Genomic DNA, 20,937 nt, shown 5'->3' on the forward strand with positions numbered 1-20,937 from the left:
GCGTATTTAACCGCTGCTGAAAATCGATGTCGTGACATGAGCGAAGGAACCATTGCCTTTTTTGCCAGCTTTGTTGTCACGCATATGGATAGCGGTTAAGCCATTCTTTATAGGGGCATAAAAGAATCCTCCGCGATTTCTTTCTGGTGATCCCTCGCAGCAGAAATCAGGTTTCCACAACGGCTGGTTGAGACGAACTATTTCAGTGTACTGTGGAGCAACTCTTTGTTGAAGCTGGCGAATAGAACTTTGTAGTATAACAGAATGTGAAACTTTCAACGCTAAAACATCCTTTTAAAGCTTTTCTAGCTCATTTGCCCTTGCACACACAAGTGCCCTGCTAGACAGGGTGCTAGATCTCCAGTTTATATATTGAACCGTATTGTATAATACAAATGTCGCATAGTGAAGATCTTGTAAAGGAAGGCACCCTGTTCTGGTTCATCGTTATACCACAACAATTAAACAAATACCCTACGCGTTATTTAATAAAGGTTAGTGTAGCGTAAATTCATAGTTTCCTTTGAACATTGTTTTCCCATTACACGGATTGCGACTGAATATCGAAAGATGGCCTCCGTTCACCTAATTACCGCATCGAAATATGTCACAAGCGATAACAGGTTTGATGATTGTGAAGGTACTGCATGATTCAATCAGACAGGGGCGACAACCTATGCGTGTAAACGAACTGGGTTAACAGTGTTTATGAGATGATAACAGACTACTGCACTGGTGCCATCAGAGCCGCAATATCCGCTTTACTTCTCAGAAGAGCCTGCAGTCCCTTCAATCCATATCAATCGATCTCACTTACGCTAGTTAGCTCACGCTTACCGCAATGATCGACTCTGTAAAAGACATAATTTTGGCTTAACAATGAAATCAGAGGCTTATTTTTGCCGAAGACATGGAAAAATAGTTTGTTCTCAAACCTCATGAAGTTTGCCTCCAAACCTCAATCGAATATATCTAATTTCATCTGTTTAAAAGCACGCAGGAATAGGGCAGTCGATGCATGTATAGTAGTCGCAGTTTGTGTATTGATCTAGATCAGAAATTCAGCTCGTACGGATCGAATTTGTAGTCTGGAAAACATGGCTCGAAAATCCTTTCGACTCAATTTAGGTAGTCTAGTCATTCTCTGACAGTTTTGAAGATGATCGCACGTTATTTCGTCCCATTCGATCTCAGTCATTTCATTGCAATGATTCCTAAGAAGTGCTTTACCACCTACCACAGCAGTCGATGGTCATCGACAGGACATTGTGCAGGTAGAGTGGTAAGGCTCGAAAGTGGAAGAGACTCGCAAATCGCTTGCTTTTAACCGTGTAGACTCTGCGGCCACGCTAGCAACGTGATTAGCGTTCCAAGCGGTTCGCGTCGCCTCGGGAGCTTTGCCGAGCGCTCACCCGTCTCATAGACTCGAGTTGTGCGTGGTACAGTCAGAGGTGACTAGAGGCTCGACTTGAGCAACGAGCAGGAAAGAACGCCCTTCTACTCTTGGGGAGCCGTCGTTCTCTCCCAAAAGCAAACGAGGCAACCTGCACAATGTGAGGCACGCACACATATCATATAAATCGTGTGTACACTATATACATAATAGAGAGAAATATTCATGATAAAGTAAAAATATCGCGGCAGACCTACTAGCTAACGTATAGCTAAAGAAAAAAAGATGTCGGCAGCAGTAGATGCCATCATTCGCTGACAAACTGCAGTTTGGATCGAACCGGGAGAGGAACGCGGCCTCAATGTTTCCCTTCAGCCAAGCAGAGAACAAGGAAGCGGCTGGACGTGACGACACACGGACCTAGCTCGGCCCGTTCAATGATCTCATCAGCAGCGGCCGCTCTGGGGCTGAATGGTCAGCGTGAAAGTTGGTGCCTAGGAGTCTTCGCATTGTAGCTCTAAAAAACCTAGGCTCTACTTTTCGGTAGTTCTGTTAAAAGACACGAGCCGTGTCTAGTGGCAGGAGTTTGACGAAACATTTGTATTTGTGAGTTGTATTTTTAATGATATACTACATATAAGCTACTTGGAACAGGCAGTTTTAACATTTGTTATCACTCGATGCTACTATTCAGCCCAGGCTAGTTCATTCCTTTTAGCCAAGAAAATACTTTTATTCGAAATCGTAATATTTTAGCGACATCTAAGATCACCTGATAGACAGACCTATAGAGATAACGCGGTCAGAAATGACACTGCATTGCTTTATTTTGGTTATTTTTTATTTATTATATTGCTATATTTGGCTATTTTGAATGTGAATGACTCACGAATCATCAAATGATAAATTTCCTTGGAATATCGTACTATTACAGTACGGTCGAACCTGTAAGGCAGCCTAGGCATCTGAAGGTTGCGAGCACTTCTAAAGGCGTATCAGTAAACGAGCTAAGAGCCCTTTTTCTGTTGAATCGTGTCTCAAATTTCCTGCAAAGGTCGATGCTGTCAAATGGAAATATGTCTATATTAGGCTGTGACTCATAATTTTTGGTCTGCCCGCATCGTTCGTGCGCTTTACTTTTGACAAGAGCTAAAAATCAGCCGGCCGGCCGGCCGAAACGGGTTTGTAAGATGTATATTTTTCTGAGTCAACTTATAGATAGTGAATGTTAGCTAGTCCGGCTGTAGGTAGTGAATATCGTTCCATACCTAGGTGACTTTCTCCATGGCAAACGAAGCAACGTTTGCCTTCATAAATGTATGGTGTATGACAATTTTTCGTGATCATTTTGCTTCGTGGCGCAATGCGCCATAGACGATAAAAGTAATGCAATTGGAAAGGCTTCGTTGGTTATATCGTTCCGCTTTCTGCGAAGCGCCTCTGCAACAGCGATCTGTCGACTCAAAAATAAATGCGCATGACACGATAGGGCAAACACACGAGTTTAGGAGATGAACAAATAAAGAATAATCCAAGGCGTTCTTACCGGGCGGAATATTAATCGCCCTGTATTTTCGAAGAAAAACTGTCGACATATGAAAAGCTTTACTAGCAATAAAATATATGCTCAGTTTGCGCCTTCAAAGCTAGCCCTACGACGTGCAGGTAGGTGCTTGCAATACGCCGACTTCGGGAAGTGAGGGTAACGCCAGGGGTTTAGCGCGGCTTGGTTAAGTAATGGGGCAGAGCGTTAATGGGAGCTCGTTGTTTTTATGACGGCATACCAGCAATCGCATCAAGAGTCATTTTCCGTGACGGGCTGCTGTACGGGTGCTTCTGCGGCAAAATAGTGAAGCTGTCCATGTACAATAGTTTCTTGATACGATTAATAGTAAATTTAATGTAATAACATCGTCATCTGAAAACGCGGACCACTCATAATTGAGGGTGGCTTTACGGGTGGGCCAAATTAAAGCCAATGAGTGTTGATGGGGGATGTTGCCAACACAACTGAAGTCATAGCAGATCTTCAGTTCATCTCTCTGTAAAGGTACAGTATACTCAATTATTAAGTAGCCAAATGATTCAATGCAATATTTCGTTATCTTATATTCAACAAAATGACTGTGTCAGCAGTAATTTAAGCTTTTCAACGAGGTCTTCGGTAACGCTCTACTGAACGTTTACTCTCCGGCGACATCTGCGCGTAGACAAAAAAAATCAGATGGTATTGTATAAGAAGCATGATACAAATAAGTTGATTCACTGACAGTGATAAAGCAAACAAATCGTTCGAAATAACCTCAAGCAATAGAATATAGTATGGGACCAGTGGACGTTTTCATGCATGGATGATACCGATCTCATGTTAGTTCGTGTCCAACTGTGTCACTAATACTTTGATCGTGTGCCATTCTAATGGACCCATTAACACAGTACAAATACTTACCGATTCGTTTCAGGTAGAAGGCTGAATTCCCTATTGAACGAAGGCCAACATGGAAGCAAAGTCTCAACAGAAGTCCATCGTTGAGGTATGTAAGACATCAGTCAACAATTTACTATTTACGTATTCTTGGGTCGGCCTATGGACCGATGTTCTGTGTTAATCATAACTGAAACAGCATGACCCCAAAGCTGCCGCTAATTGCCGGACTGCGTACCCAGTTTCACATTCTGTCCAAATGACGAATTTGTATATAATCAGTTAAGTTAACCTTTGGGGGGTATAACCTGCATAATTTGATTTAACGCGCCAAATTATCTAGTTCAAGCTAACACACAAACCTGACTCAAGCGTAACGTCTGTAAAACCCTGAACGCCGTACTTATAGTCCTACCAAAGTTCAACTGTTTATAAATGTTTTTTATGCAGCAAATGCATAAGTTTGCACACGTTACCCACATGTACCACATGTAAGGCATAGGAAATATACCATTAAGACAGATTAAAGGCTCGAGATATCTAAGACGTTTTGACGCCGTTTTACTTACCACCCATCGATGGAGCCTGTAACATAGTAGCTGAATTTTCCTCGCACGTACACACGTGTACAAGCCGGTTCGTAAACCTTTCAAATGCAAGGGGGCGGTGTTGGGGACTAGACGTGTTGAACGGCATATTCTGCACATAGACTGCAACATTCCTGGTGGCAGGGCTGTTTTCCGCTTATTTGGCGGCTTTTTCCCCTGTGAATTGACTGAAATATCTCAAGGCCTACCCAATAGGTGGCCCAAATGAAGCTGGTTTACGTCCATATAGCAAAGCTCCTATTGTGTTGTGTGCCATGATAGCTAATGTAATGCATCAAAAAATGTCGATGCGTCATATTATTTAAACTTTAGTACAGAACTATATTTAATCTCTTTATATATATATGAGCTTTTCTATATCGAAAAGGACTATACTTCACGTCAAGCAGTGATCATTTCATTTATCGTATCATTTAGCTTTATGCACTATGAAATTCATGGCTGATTATCTATAAAAATGTATCAGACCGTTTTTAATGTCATCACCAACTGCCTGCTCTAGGAAGCGTGTTTTTTTGAACATTAACAAAGTATAACATATTAGCAGACCCAGCTTGTTTACGGTATGTATCTGGTCTGGCTGACAACATAGCTATGAGAAAGGTTAAAGGGGCGATCAAGTTCTACCTACACCATATCCTCCTCCTCATTCGTTCCCTGACTCCCTTACCGACTCCTCGCTCGTCCAGTGGAATCTATGTGCTGTCTCAGATAACTTTACCACTTTTTTAGTGGAAGTTTGGTACACTTGTAGTTTTAGTGAAAATTCGGTATTTTTAATTAGAAAGCATTGAAGGATATTAGCAGTAAGTCATTTCGATTTAATTGCCTGATTTATGGAAATTAAACTCTGCCGTAATTTCTTCTGTAGATGGAGGGAACGGTGACACTATTTAAAATAGATTATCTGTGGTAGCATAAAGCCACATGGTCTGGATAAAGGTGACTATGCCATTAGCACGGTATCACGCATTCGCGAGATGGTAGATTATCGTGAAAATAGGTGTACCATATTTTTTAGACATGAAAATTACGATTTATTCAATAATTTTGAATATTGTACACGGATCATTAGACAACTTCTAGTGTTTGTTATAAGTTTCCGAGTTAAGGGATCATGATTAGTGTCATTAAATGGCTGACAGAATAAAGAAAATCAGCTAAATTTCTAGCAGCGGTTCTAAAATAACGCCTAACCTTTAATACTAGTAAAAATCCGTGTTTACGCTGATTTACTGTTTTTTGCGAATCCTTATTAGTCTGCGCCTAGATAAGCCACAGTATAAACAAACCAAATTTATTTCTTTCAAAACCGACGAGAAATCGAGTTCAATAGAAGGTCTTATAAAATTTGGTTTTCAGATGACGAGAAGAATCAACCTCATTTTAGATACTAATGTGTTAACGCATCTTTGTATGCCGACACCTAAATTTGGGTTAGGTGCTCATAAAGGCAATCGGGCTATAAAACGTTACCAGAACACCAGAAACGACAAACAAATTAAGTTCGTTTGCACTGTAACTGTTTATAAACAATGTTATACTCTGCCCAACGTCAACAAGGCTTCCAAAGTCAGTGATTATTTTTAACGGAACTACATTAAGATTACGTTAAGGTCTGACGGTTCAGGCGAATAAATTAACTATTATTCATATATGGGGCAGCGGGGGGATGGGGAGTACGGCGTCAAAAATTGTTCCATCTCTGTTATCCAAGCAATCAGAATTACTACTGGCTAGCCATTTTGAGTAGTGAACAACCTAAAAGGTTGGTTATCAGAGATATTGTCCGGCTCTCATGCTTCGTTGGTTTTGACAAATAACTACGAATTAGAGAAGCAAACGTTTATTTGTTTGGCCACAGTTTATAGTTACTACATTTGATCGAGCCGGTCGTAGATCAGACCTGAAGAAGAAGAAGAAGAAGACCTCGACGGATTGCTGTTTTGATGAGTGTAACTACTCATTGAGGCCTTTTGGAGATCTCGGATAGCTCCAGTAATCCCCGCAATAGCCGCATGCTGCTCAGTCAGATTTACGGGATTGACATGCGCAATTGGTAGGAGGCTCCAAGGGTTGAGTCTCTTTGATTCGCTTGCCATCAGTCATCTGTGGGAAGGCCTCGTGATTGGTGTACATGCTGTTTTTGAAGTGCCGTAGGCGAACATGATGACAGAGTCTGAAAGTTGATAAGTTTAATGTCGAACGCCGTACAGAAGCATAATTCCGAATTCAGAGCAGGAATTCGAATTAAGCCCTATAGGAATCTACAAGTCCGTTACCTTACTACGTTCACTTTGTTAGGACGATTGCGCCTCGAATGAATGCGATCTCATAACATTAAGCCTTCACAGAAAAATTATATGTGTCTTTTTTCTGGAAGAGCTGATGCACAGATAGGTTTGTATTGTTAATGCGACTTTGAAGGAACCCGTTTCGCAACGTACGCTGGTACATTACAGACGCTTAGATACCTCTATTCCGACAGCTCAATCTGGTAAAAAAGACTGTTAACGATAGATGGATTTTTATGAGAACGGCAAGTCATAGGTGCAGTATCACTCTAGTATTTACAATCGTCGTTGAGAGTAACTGATCTCAACTGGATTTACACAAATAGCTCCTCGCAAGTTCTTCATTCGAAGAAACCATTTCGTGCGAAAGTAATAACAACTAACCACAAATTATAATGAAACAAAATTAACAATGAGGTTCTACAAACGTAATGGACCTATCGATTTTTACCGACATCAAGGGCCTGTTGCTCGCTTTAGCATTTTATCCTTTGGAGTTTATTTAGTAGCAGACATGAAGAACAGGAGCGTAAGCAGTTCGAAGATACTACCGTAAAGCGCTTCATTTACGGGCTCTTGATCTTGTGCATCTTCCGGGCACTATTTTCCAAATCCACATTTTAGGATACTGCACGAATCTCGTGCCAATGGTACATAGATCATATCATTCTTCTCTACCTTGCTAAGTTTCAATGCAAACCGAAAAGCCAGTCAATAGTGTCATGTAGAGCGCTTCGTGAAATTCTGTTTGTTCCTAAAGTTTATGAATATGATATGAGCAAACGAATCCAACGCTTTTGACATAATACGTGTTTTTTTTTCGGCAAGTGTTCTTCACCTTCTAGAGACGTTGCACGCTTAAGAAGAACTTGCCATATATTTCAACGATGTATGATTATCTTATTCAACTGGCAGAAGCTGTTTGGCGTCCATTTGAACAAATAAATAACAATGCAGATCTTATAACGTATGTTTCCTAAATACCCCCAAAAAATAAGTAAACATCTCATATCCTACGTTGGCTAATGAAGTTGCGACGTAGGATCTTCTTTAAGTGAGAAGGACGCGCTTTTTTCATCATTTCCATTATTAGGCCTGCGACTACACTAACCTATATCATATGGCTTTGCGTTATGAAAATGTTGAGTGAGTCCGACAAAGCCTAGCGCCGAAAATGGGCCTTGTTCGTTATCTTCAAGCCAGCAGCTGTGCATCAGTTTAGCATTACTTCATTAATGTCACACAACACTTCAGGACGCTTCGAGTTGAACAAGTCAAATAGAACGGTGTTTTATTGCGGTTCGATTTAACCGGCCTTAGAGAAAAAGATGTCGCATCCGATTACCCTACATTAAGTAAACTAAATATATCTAACGTCCATTTCGGGAAGTGTTGACGACTTTGATGCAGCGCTCAGTACGTAAAGGGTACCTCCGAGTGCTTGTTCAGCCTTGTAAGCATACATTGAAAATAATAGGGACAAAGTATACTAGAATTTTTCTTGGGGCCATTAATGATGTTAAAGATGATAAAAAGAACAAGCTGTCCTGTTTTTTTAATGCAATTTCTATAAATAACAGTTAAATTTAGTTTAGAATTCGATAGATTTAACATCTTAGAAATTTTTACCTTGAAGATAATATGAAGATCTCAATTAATCAATGGCTATATTATAAACACATTGAGCTTTTAGTTGTAGTCTGCTTATATAGAATTTCAGCGATATTTGGGTCTACTAACAATTCGTATCGAGTTGAACCCAAATGATCCCAATTAGAGAATGAATAGTGTGAGAGCAATATCAGTTCTGTTGTTTCTATGATAATTGAATCGCGGCTGTCATAATCATTTACTTTAGAGTTACTTTTAGAAGTTCATTAATATTATGCTGTAACAAACATAATAAAAAAAAAATGGCTAACAAAGTCAGGGGTCTCTGGTTCGAGCTCCACCAACGACAAAGGCCACGCCATAAAACGCTGACGGATGGAATCACATGAGAAAACGATATTTAACTGTTTCTACATATTTTGTTTGCTGCAGATCTACGTAGACTGGGCCAACCATTATTTGGCACGGAGCGGCGTTCAGCGCCATCTCGGAGCGCTCGAGACAGACGTTCGCGACGGTATTCTTCTTGCGTTGCTCATAGAGGCTGTCTTGCAATGCAAGGTTCCCGCCGTCAATTTTAATCCTATCACGTCTCAGCACATGGTTAGTTTCTCATTATTGTTCTTTTTATGGTAGGATTTTTACTATTGCTTCAGCCATTCCAATCCATATTTACGATTTTGTCGAGATTTCGACCTACCAATATCCATTAGGCTGCAATCGATCGTCGAGTACTAAACGATTGAAGATTACTTTTGTAACTGCTAGTGAGAATATTTCTTTACTGTAGTTTGTTTCCATAAAGGTTACAAGCCTAACACCTAGCAGGTATGTGCTAGGTTTCTGGCCCCCTTTAAACTTTGTGTTACCAGTTACACATTTTACATCGTCCTAGATCAGCTTTGAAGATGTTTCGTTTCATTTATTTTGGATTCACCCTTTCTCTATTAATTAATTAATTGTAATAAGGCCTCGGGAAAAAAATCACCAAGATCTTTGTATTGTCTACCAAGTCGTCACTAGCCTACTTTTGAACACTAAAACATTCGCATAGATAATAGACACGACGGTGCCCTCACGAAGCCTAGAACGCCTAATGCAACGTCACAATTCACAGAGAACTCATTATCAAACCGCATCCCTCTTATTTCTGCCGAAAGGTAAAGCCATCAAATTTTTCCACCGTCCTCATAGCGAGCTAAAGCTCACATTACAAAGACGTCAGCACGGACGGTCCAGTTTTCAAGTACGCTTTTAAGATGGAAAAACGCAATTTCTCGTCACATAACTCATGAGCTATGTCATAAGTGATGCCAGTGACATCAGTTTCTCGGCCTTTTTCTTTGTTCCTTCCTTTCGTTAGCTGTTATATGTATGTTGTATGTAAACGATTTTTCCCTTAGGGTGATATTGCTTTTTTACGAGTAAGGTACGAGCCTTCGACGTTTTACCCCATCAGAAACCCGCTTGAACATTACAGCATGACATATAGGCAATATATTTTTTATGTTACACATCATACACAGTATGAGCTAATTTACATCACAGACCCACAATATCGTTTAGAGTAGAATTAGTTAGTGTGATATGCAGGAAACTAGATGTTTGGAGTTTTGCGTCAAACGGCTTTCAGCACGGAACTGACTGCGTATACGCGTAGAGTTGAACGCAGATCACTATCTCAAGAATATTGAAGCACAACAAGCGATAGTAAACGAACGTATTCAGTACTTTATATACACATAGCTAGGAGACTACCGGAATTTTACAAGTATATACATAGCTGTTTCGCTGAATTCGCTGGCGATTGGTAGTTTTTTCTCAACTGTCTTATTTTTGTCGATCTCACGGTAAGGAACGGCAGGCGAAGCACCGCGATAAAAAGTTATACGGGCATATGGTCCTTGAGGGTAGTCAGAGTCTATTTTCCAGCCCCTAATAGACACCGATTGTCAGTAACTTTTGCCTAGGTTGTGCTGTTTAATACAGGATTGTGGTGAATAAGTGCAAGTACGCATTATCGTAAGCAGAGAAAAGATTGATAGTTCTCTATGTAGCCATCATGTTTAAAAATTCCTCATGAATTACTTACGGACCCCGCTCCAGCAATAATTGGGTTGTCTGCAGCAGATTACTGCTCGTCTTCTGCCCGAAGCGGCACAGGGAGACATCTGCAAAGACTAAATCAATTAGCTTGTGTTCGGGGCTAAACATTCTCCTTCCGTGGTAGACTTCAGCGAATCAATACATATTAAGCTGATTGATAGAACTGCAATCTCGCTAAATGTCTTACGAGAATAAACTTGCAAGAAAGTTTTGCCAGGACGCTAAAGCCTGATCTATTGAAGAGATCACCTCCGTCGAAATGGGTTAATTAAAAAAAAAATAGTATTAGGCGAATGGAAGTTCGCTTTTTACCTAAGTGCTTTTATTTTAACGGCAGAAAAGAGAGATTGTTACTACTTTGCCTTATTGCTTATCATACGCAGGACTTCAAGTCTGGAAAGGTCCCTCAATCGTTGAAAAAACGATATTTATACAGATCGATAGGAACTAATCATCTACGAGCTACTATGGCACGCTCGTACGTCATCTAGCAGGTAAACCCCATTTAAACCAATACTATTTAGCAGTACTGCGTGTCTACATAGACTACCATACGTGCTGTAGAATCCTATAACTTAGATGATATGTAAAAGATTAACACTAAAGATAAACACTAGAAAAGATGAGTGATAGTAATATCTATAATTCAGCATTTCCTCGCGCTTTTTAAATAACTTTTTTCCATTTCTGGCAAACAAAGTTGAGCACAAGACGCTTTGAATGACCAATCTGAATTGCTTTTAAATACTAAACTGTCTTAATCGGCGACAAAGTTTAGTTCATTTTAATTTTCTCCAAATTATTTACAAGTTTAACTGCAAGGTCCTATCGATTGCCTTCGTGAGAGGCTGTAAATGAATAAGGCCGCCCGACGATAAACGGGAATCGACTTGGGTTGACTAGCCAGAAAAATGTATGAAATTGGATGTTCTCTAATTGTATCAATCGTGCAATCGCGTTTTACGGGATTCAGCTCAGTTTGCAACGGTTGACGTTTTTTCCAACAACTGGCTGGCGAGGCTGGTATACCAACAGAACCCGTGGGGAAAATTACGAACGGATCTTGCTCACGAGATAAATTTCAGCTCCATAGTGTATGCCTTGTGCAATGTATCCCCCCCCCCCCCCCGCCATTTTGCGGAAGTCCACCATTGTGCGCACTTGATTTGCGCCCTTCTCATCTTGACCATCTGTTCCAATCTCTCTAATGTATATAACTGGTTAGCTTTAAGTCGAGGCGGAAATCCAGTGTTTCTTCTGCATGGACATAATGGTACATGTATAAAAAAATAACTCGAAACATATAGAGAACTTGTGTGGTATACATACGGCTGAGGCATTTTCATCTGTTTTGTTCGTCTCGTTAATCCTTTGAAGAAACATTGTGTTTAAATCCTCATTTGAGCCACAGAGCTAAGCCAATGTCTGTACAAGAAAACCTGACGACGATGCTAGGGTTGCCAGCGGTATCAATTAAGGTCACCCGTTCCTCCATGCGACCAACGCCAGGATACACTCGAGTAGTGTAGTCTGATTCAATTATTATTTTGGAGGGTCGAATTCGCGATAGCACCACACCACAAGTTATTATAAGGTGTCGGTCGGTGTAATAATAAGAACAACCATGTCATAGGACTAAAGGACGCATATGCAACGCTGGCAGGTCTTATAGAAAAGGATCAAGGACTCTTGTTTGCCCCGTCAAAGCGCAGGCAAATACGAATCATATCTTAAACTACAGTCAGTATGAACATTTGCAACTTATCATAATAGCAAAAGCAAGGACCAACCAAGGTTAATTCTTACGATGGATTTCTTACGACGATTCTTTACGAACCTAAATAGCTTACTGACGAGGTTGTACCACCGTAGGTCTCTACACCACTCTATTATGATCACGTAACTAGAATAAAGGCACGAGCGTGACTGTATCAGATAGTGCTACATATAAATCGTGATCGATTTTCGAATGGTGGAGGTTTTTGATAACAAGAACAAAAAATATTCTTTATTTTGTTACATTTTATTTGTTTTCAACAATAACTTGTCTCCTTACGAGTATTCTATAGGGCAATAATATTACCTTGACGATACCTGTGGAAACCAATGCCATATACTCATTTTACTGTAGCATACTGCACGGTCCTGCTATGAAAGGTGTATTGATCCCCAGCTCGCAAATACTAGCACTGCTGTACAACAGCAACATTAATGGACAAAATTATCTTTTATGAGCATAACACAAGCTCATACGCACAGCGTTAACAGTAGGGGAATGACATTGATTTATACAGATGCCCGCATTAGTCAAAGTGATGGCTTTAATCCTACTAGATAGGAAGTAAGTATTCTTCTACTTTATTTCACCTAATGGAAATTGCGTGCCACCGATAGCACGCTCGCATTCTACGCCTATTTGACTAAATGCGTGTTCAATTGGTTAGACATGGCAGGTATACGCAACAGCATACTTTGCAAGAGATTTACTACCTTCAAACACTAGGAATAGGCCCAACATATATGATTATGACAGTTGCAACGAAGTAGTGACTTGAAGAAGATACCTGCATTGTCGATTATTTTATAGACAATTGAATAAAAGAAGTACCGTTGAATTAAGTCCTAATTTATACCTTGATGCATAATACTATGGATTGATTCTATAGAATACTGCTACTCTAGAATCCGGGCGCTTGCATGCGTATAGCTTCGTTTCTACCTTTAGTCATATACTATTATCTTATTACTATGAGAACATCTAGCACCATCGGATTAGATAGGTACATGTGCCTAGCCTCTAACTACGTTTGGACAAAACTCTAGCTGAAACTTGATTACAATGAAAACTAGGTTTCTTCCTGGCAAGACGTCTCTTTTATACATCCAGCTTGGATCTGGATGTAACTATTACCTGTAACTATTAAATTATGTTGATGCATATGAGAGACATGCCTCAGTAAAGCATAAATAAAGAAACCCGCTGATACAGAGAACAAAGTGGTTCTCCCCTCGTTCCTACAGCCCTTTGCGCTTGCTTATTACACACTTTCTCAGTTCTATGTAGGGCTGCGCTTCTCTATGCGGGTTCTCTCACATGTGCGCCGTCAGTCCCACCCAGTCGTTGCTATCCGAAAATGCTCCAGGCTTCCAACCAGGAACCATCTCTTTTGGCATTACTCTATATTTCTGCAAAATTAGCCATCTTTAAGTTAGATAGACATCTAGCCCGAATCTAAATTTGTTCATTTGTCCCGCTTCCTTGGCTACCTACGGTATTCAAGATGGGACACTTGTAAGATAGAACGAAAAGGAGATTGTGAAGCAATTTAATTTAACTTCGAAAAAACATACATTTGAAATTTTTAATAATGTCACCTCTAAAGTTTATCCTGACTACGTCGTTCATATAAAAGGTACATTGCCATATTATTTTATTGTAAGTAAATTTCCCACTAGCAACTTCCCGAGCACTCGGTTGCCCATGGCAAAAAGAAGACGAATGTTTTTATCATTGAACTAGCTGCGTCGGTGTTTGCTCCATGCCGGCCATGTGATACAGTCCAGAATGAGATGAATCACCCAAATCCTAAATTTTCGGCTTTATGCATTGTCCAGTGTCCATTCTCAATGTAACGGCTCACTTAAGGAGCTCGTTAAGAACAATGACTATGTAGGCGAGGACAAGACGCCTGTTGATGCTCTGAGCTAGGTTAAAATTGACAGGTTGTTCTGACGCGGATGCCCAATCACTGTGTAAATTAACGCTTCTACTTTCGATGTGCCTGATACAGTATGTCCAAATGTGTAAGTCTAGGTTTGTCCTTGCGGGAGCCCTTTGACCTATCGTTACAAAACATAGTGGACTAGTGAATGGGGTCGCTGACTAGTCGAAGGTGGCCTGCGGCGGTGAACTAATCCAATACATTGATTTAGGACAAGAGCGTTCCGAAGAAAGAGGATCGTAGAACTTAATAGCAGAAAGGATAACGCAGTGAATAGAGGCCACTATTGGGAGACTTGACTGGCTTTCTAGGCACAACACAGCATGACAATGTTATCTCTATGAGGGATGAGCAATTCAACCCCAGCAAAACCTTATTATGTGCTCAAGCATGGACCCGCTCTTCGCTGTTTACATAACGAGAGAAATACTATAGTTCTATTGAAGTGATTACGGGAAGGCTTTTTACCCACTTCGCCGTAAAGTCGTCACACAATTCATTAAAATGTTTACTGAATAAACAATCGTGCACTTGTCAGTACTTATGGTATTATCATCTGTTGTAAGAAAACAGTAAAGCGTACTGAGAGTCCAAGGTTTTAGTTACGTTCTGTACTAACGATATCTTAACGGATACATGACGTCATTACTTATCGACAACTGAGCGTGTACGTAACGATCTGAAAAATAAAAGAATAATCCGCACGTCAGAGTAGCGACAGTGAGCTAAGTTGTTCATGGCCTGAAAGGCGGTCAGGATGTGACCTGCATGTCCGAACGAAAATTCAATGAAGATTCTTCAGCCAACGCCCAAGCACCATAGTCCCGCTACATTTGAAGAATACACTAAAATGCTTTCGAATTCGAACAGCTGATGGGGGTCCCTTGACTCGCAAACTTGCGTCTCATTTAAAGAACCTCTCATTAGCTGTCTCGGCACGATAACTTCCGCCAAGCATGAATGATTCTTCGTTAACGTCGCCAATTTACTACTAACGGAGAAAGTCCTTTTTCGTCGTCGACGCCTAACCTGCGATCGTTCTTTTAATGGTACCGGTTTTTATTGATCCCCATCATGTACTTTTCTACGAACATGTACGAAAACATTTTCTATCTAACCTTTTACAATTACGTCACATTTCTATTTAAACTAGAATTACACCACGCTCGACACCTAGTTATTCGACCATGTCACTACAAGCTTAGCTTGTAGCAAAGCTGGCAACCACAGGTAACACAGAATGGAAATATGTAAACTTACGTCTGCCAGGCGAACGTTCACGTCTGCTTCATGCTTGGGCTTTTCATGCTAATCGACACCAAGTGACTATGGACGCATATTTATGCTTAAGATTTATAGTATCAACCGCTTGTTGCACGTCACCGAAATTACTCAACAATTCCTATGAAAATACGCATTTGCGCTCACATCAACAGCCAAAGTAAACTATCGCAACTTCAGTCGATAAGAACTATATGGCAGACGACAGTCAAATCGAGTTAAGTTGAATTGTTGATGCAATGAACGAGGAATGGGCGACTCCGGTGTGATGATAACCTGGCACGCAAGGCCACGTGACGAGACTTTACACCAAAGCCAGCCCAAGTGCTAACACCAACATCACACGATGGCAAGCAGCGAGCAGTGGAGAAGTACCGGCGGCAGCCAGGCCCTCGGCCGCTTCTCTCAACTACATTGTGGTCCTTACCTACCGACGCTCTGTGACGATCGCTTCCGGGAAGCATAATCTCCCAGTGTATTTTAATTTTAAGACTTGAGTAAAACTGCTACGTTTGTGTTTGGGCGCAGCCTGGTTGGCCGCCTTTTCTACATATGCCTGCAACTCTCAGTCCCTCGCCAGAAGGTGTGTGGGGTTATCATTGGAGTCCACCCCATGCAGCGCTTTGGGTCATGTCTAAGCGTAAAAGGCAACCATCCCACTTTACAGTCGGACCCAGCTACAGCTGGACAAGGGCCCTATACGTGTACCTTATAGCTTCCTCGTTTGCGTTGCTGGTTGCTAAAGCGTTCCTTCATTGTTCAGTGCTTCGAATCCGTTTCGCGGGCGCTCCCCCTTTTCTATTTTCAAGCTTGCCCTCGCAGCACTTCAGCTACTTGTTCGTTCGTCCTCGCATAGCCTCAGTGTCGCTTTTGCCACGTAGACAGTAACGCGTTTTCTTTAATAACCTCTTTGAAGACACCCCCATCGAAGGAGCACCGGCTGGCACTGGCTGATTGCTTCCTGCAGGGCATACGAGTTCCTGTCGTCCTAGTCTAGCCTGCCGTTCTTTCGTCTATTCTACCCCGACCGCACTACGCATCCCTACTTAGCCTAGTCACTGACGATATCGTCACCACTGTTCCAGAATGTTTGTTACGCAGAGCAATGAAATGAGGCAGAACTGTCATTTACGATTCTCCACTCGCAGCGCTTGTAGCAGTCATCTTGGCACGTAAGTGCTTTGACGTATACTGTGTTAAAGCGTTTCCTACCGAATACTACGCTTCGAACGCGATAACAACTAAGCATACAAACGACTTTGCCCATATTATCGAATGAATTAAGCTTAGTTTTACTCTTGAAGGTTCTGAACTTACGCAGTCTGGAGGGAAGTGTGAGTTCATTATCAAACGTTGTTTTCTCCTTTATTATGAGGACAATCGTTATTACCCGGTAGAGCAGCGAGTAAAGACGCCAAAGCAAACGACGCTCTTATACTAGAACGCGCTGGAAACACTTCTAGTGGCTCGTCTAAAGCTAACACAAGTTACACCTAATGTCTATATAACGATATCAGTCCTTATGATAATTATTGACACTAGATAAAATCGTGCTTGTTTTTTGGAGATAATCTTGTTTACGCTTTCAAGCATCAGAGTAGAAGCTTAGTTTTAAAAAGCGGCGGGTCAACTTCATAGTAGATCAGATTTCGTTGTTAAGTAAGCGGTGGTTAGAAAGAGACAATGATATACGCCTAGTATTTCTCTGGAATCGCCTGCAAAAGGCAAATCAGGCAATTGATGATGCTCTGGAAAGGACGAATTATAACTAATTAAATAGAAGAAGTTTTATAATATTCGAACAAATGTTGTGTACTCATTGAAGACTTGCTTGTTCAGTATATACTTTCTAATAGATCATTAATCGACTGAGGTGTCACACAACAGTATTTCGCTAGGAAAATCTGTTCAGACACAACCTGAAATTATCTATGCAGAATAGTTAGAGTTTACGTTTGGTTAAATCGTATGACCTGATTCGGAGTTGTTCTCCGTTCTAGTTACTCAACGACGCATTTGCCAATTATCATTTAATTGAAACATGCATTATTGTTTATTATCCACTATAACGGTACTAGATGATAATATTTATGGCGTTTCACTTCAGAATAGGCTATGTCCTTCACGCTTGCGAATGATGTACGAGTGCCATTTATGCTTCTCTTTCGTACTCGGATTCTATCCTTTGTTTTTTTTCGTCTATAAAAGGACAGTCTACTGTTTGCTGGGTTCGCCCAAAGATCCTGGGCTATTCTTCTGCATGGCAGTGCAAGTCCCATTTGCAAACAAAACGTCCTAACAGCGCACATCCAGGCGCTCTGGGAAGCAAACCTTGAAAGTTTGCACTCCAATCAGTTCACTTGCTGAGAAATACCGAGTAGATCCTACGTAAATAGTAGCATTTCGCTAACAAAGAACGGCACTTCCCGAGAGCGAGCCGCTATGGTAACATTCATATAGATACGTTGGGTAAAAATAGCTTGACCTATGTGTAAGAAGCAAACCTGTAAAATATAGTTTTTTTTTTTTCAAAGAATCAGCGTGCAGGGGGCTGTTGGCCGGCAATCACTCAGCAAGCTGGAGCAAGGCAAGAGCCTCTATCCTGCCAGATTCGGGACTGCCAGTAATTTCAGCTGTTCCGCCTGCCCCTAAAAACAAACCCTATGCCAGACGAGTGCTGCAAGTTTTCTTAAATTGTGCCAATTCCCAAGAGTCTGCGCAAAGTGGATAACATTGGTCGCACAGGGAAAACTATAGACAATCAATACAACACGTACATTGAATTTCCTTTATTAATGTCATATATTTTGAATAGGACATGACAGTTGCGTACTCGATCGGGAGACAGATCGAAGAATTTTGCTAAAGGGCCGAAGGTTTTCTAAATAATTCTTATCAGGAAAACGATCTGCACCTATAACTACATAGCTATGTATATTGTGTGATACACTTACTTATTTCTATTTACCTTTAGTTACTCAACTAATGAAATGGTACTCTCATTGGATAGCGGGTACGAGGCGAATAAGCGAAGCTTTCCACAGTAATACTATCGATTAACTGATCATCTGATAACGGTCAGAGCGACAAATTGAAATAAGACTGTAAATATATGAATGAAAAAGTCAGTAATATTTCACTATGGTTGGATAGGTCAGGTCACTGGCGGAGAAGGGAGTGTGCATTTTTCTCCATAGGATGTTAGCTAATCAACGTTCTTTTTTATGAGCAGCAAACTTCGTTCACTTTTGTCGACAAAATTAGCCATATATGGGCCTCTGGCTTCAGACGAAAAGAAATACACTATGACTCTTCCAATTTGTCGTGCCGCGCAGCGTGTCACAATAGGTTACCTTACACAGGACGTTACGATTGGTGCGGTACTTGTAGGAGAAACATGGGAGCTTTATAAGTACTTTTTATTTGATCACCCTGTGCAACCTTAATACGCACCAGTGCTCGCATATCGATACATCATATAAAATATCGAAAAGCTTTTGAACTTTTTTTTTTTTCTCTCACAAAACACTGAGACATGGATTGGACCTGTAAAAATTCGCCCAGACAACGATCGAAAACAATCCGTCATAACTTTGGAACGAATCGCACTTTGTTTACGTACGGTTAAGTCAAACCTAGATCTAAGCCTGTGCAAAATCTTAAAAGTTACGCTCCACAATCACAACTGAGCCTCTCAGGATGCCCATTCTCTTGGCCTACTCTCATTCTATACTATAAGTACATCACTGTTTAGATAATAGAGCGCATTTTATTGTACGCCGCGTTTGGCAATTTCACAAAGAAACTCCTTTTTCCGGCGTTTGTAGGGTATCGACTATAGCCCAAGGTAGAAATGAGTGTATGGCCTCGTCCACTCGTTCTTTGTTCATTTCGACCGCTGGGGGCGGTGGGAAAGAGGCTGCTGGGTGTTGAGATGGACCTGATGTGAGCAGTAGGATTGTGCGCTCATGTGGCACGTGTTGCTGAAAAGGCGACACACTGAAAGACTGCGTGACTTTCCGAGGGAGCGGCGGATATGCGAGGAGTAACGAATGCTCCCAGGGACTCACTCCGAGTGAGAAGTTTCTCTGGGTAGATGGCGATGTGGGCGCGAGAATTAAATAACATCATTGCGACGAGGTGCTTTGAAAACAGTTGCTGCAGGTATACATTTCGCAGCATGCGATATGACTCCCGACCTTTCTTCGTATCCTTTATCAATACTACTGCTGGAGCATTATAATAGTCACTAAACTCTCGTCTGAGCAGTGCGGGGTATTGAAAGCGCTCAGCGAGCTTCTACCGAAGTCCTGGCACAACTCATCGTACAAAAGGCGCACGTTTCGGCTCACACGTTAGTGTATCAAATACCTGAATTCACTACTGCATTATGCTTACCCTTGTGTTCATTACGTAAAAGAAGTTCACAAGTCTACCACAAGCTTTGACCAGAGTGAGGCAATAGTGTGTGTGTGATATACTAGGCAGCTTTCATATACTGTCATCGCCTTCTTTAACAAGAGACCTACCGAAGACACAAATCCTGAATTATGTGACTCAGTCTGAAAAATGTTATTTTAGGCGTTATTTGAGCAAGTAATTATTCTTTTCAAAAACTGCTACAGGTTAGCTTTCTTCATTGGGAGTTAAGCTGGAAGAGTGTAGGACGTGACTGTCTTGTACTTCTTTCGTTGTGTAGCCTGGACATGGCGAAGCCGCCATAGTTCTTCAGACTCAAGTCAAAGTTTTATTTTAATAAACAAGTTGATAGCGATCGACAAAATTAGAAATATGCCTTTTTTTTTCTTTTTTTTTTTTTTCTCTAGATAGTTAGAACTAGCGCAAACATAGCTTGCGTAGCTATCGTATTGTAGAGCATATTTCCGAGAAAATAACGAACAGCATCAATAAAATCCTGCATAAGCAGTACAACGAGACGCCGTTCCGTCGAACAATAATTCGTTGTTTAAATCTCAGATTCATCCATCCGGCTATTTAAAAATGAAGTCAAAGTTCGCTGTCATTTAAAAAAAATACTAAGCAACCAAGTCACGGATAACCAAAGATTTTCGAATTTTTCGATATTCTGATCCGGTATAGATATCTCCGAGTGAAATGTACAGGAGCAATTCAGCTAAACTATTCTGTTGTCGGGAGCAGGTGTACGGAGGTACCTTAATCTTGCAGTAAGCAACCTGGCGTGATGACTCAATATTTTCACCTAGCATCGAATAATAAAGCCGTATTTGTGCTTGTGAGCGATTCTGCAGACATGTCAACGCGACATAATGAAAACAACGATAGTCCGAAAGTACTACTGAAGGACCGACTAATGGAGTGATGGACATAACAACATTTGACAGCTGGGCTTGGACCGTTTCCCAAGACCAGCATAGAAAATCTTCCCACACATATGTTATTACGTAGTAATTGATGGTTCTTTGACGAGATGAAATGACATATCGTCGACCATTATGTTGCATGCGCCATAACCGCA

The 20,937-nt window shown here is 41.0% G+C and overlaps 1 protein-coding gene and 1 long non-coding RNA gene across 9 annotated transcripts in view; one reads left to right on the forward strand and one right to left on the reverse strand.

Moving 5' to 3' along the window:
• Window positions 1-2,213: 2,213 nt before the first annotated feature.
• On the reverse strand, window positions 2,214-15,848 carry LOC147756611 (uncharacterized). 2 transcript variants are annotated; one of them, XR_015323980.1, is made up of 7 exons: window positions 15,420-15,848; window positions 10,424-10,502; window positions 6,333-6,605; window positions 4,388-4,610; window positions 3,843-4,069; window positions 3,178-3,435; window positions 2,214-2,454 (listed from the first exon to the last, which is right to left on the reverse strand). It is a non-coding gene; the product is annotated as an uncharacterized LOC147756611 (long non-coding RNA). The 2 variants fall into 2 exon arrangements; XR_015323981.1 differs by lacking the exon at window positions 10,424-10,502.
• The window catches only part of sick (sickie), a 355,991-nt gene continuing 338,909 nt past the window's right edge, over window positions 3,856-20,937 (forward strand). For 4 of the 7 annotated variants that reach the window (XR_015323973.1, XM_086983940.1, XM_086983936.1 and 1 more), the window contains exons 1-2: window positions 3,868-3,927; window positions 8,764-8,934. Coding sequence is in view for 6 of the 7 variants with exons in the window: in XM_086983940.1 (XP_086840066.1) it covers window positions 3,892-3,927; window positions 8,764-8,934 (207 nt within the window). In the remaining variant the exon portion in view is untranslated. Of the gene's footprint in view, window positions 3,928-8,763; window positions 8,935-20,937 lie in introns of all 7 variants that reach the window. The other 3 variants (XM_022799625.2, XM_086983939.1, XM_086983941.1) reach the window with 3 other exon arrangements.

This window comes from Varroa destructor, unplaced genomic scaffold, assembly GCF_002443255.2.
Source record: "Varroa destructor unplaced genomic scaffold, Vdes_3.0 BEIS01000003.1, whole genome shotgun sequence".
Classification (NCBI taxonomy): Eukaryota; Metazoa; Arthropoda; class Arachnida; order Mesostigmata; family Varroidae; genus Varroa; species Varroa destructor.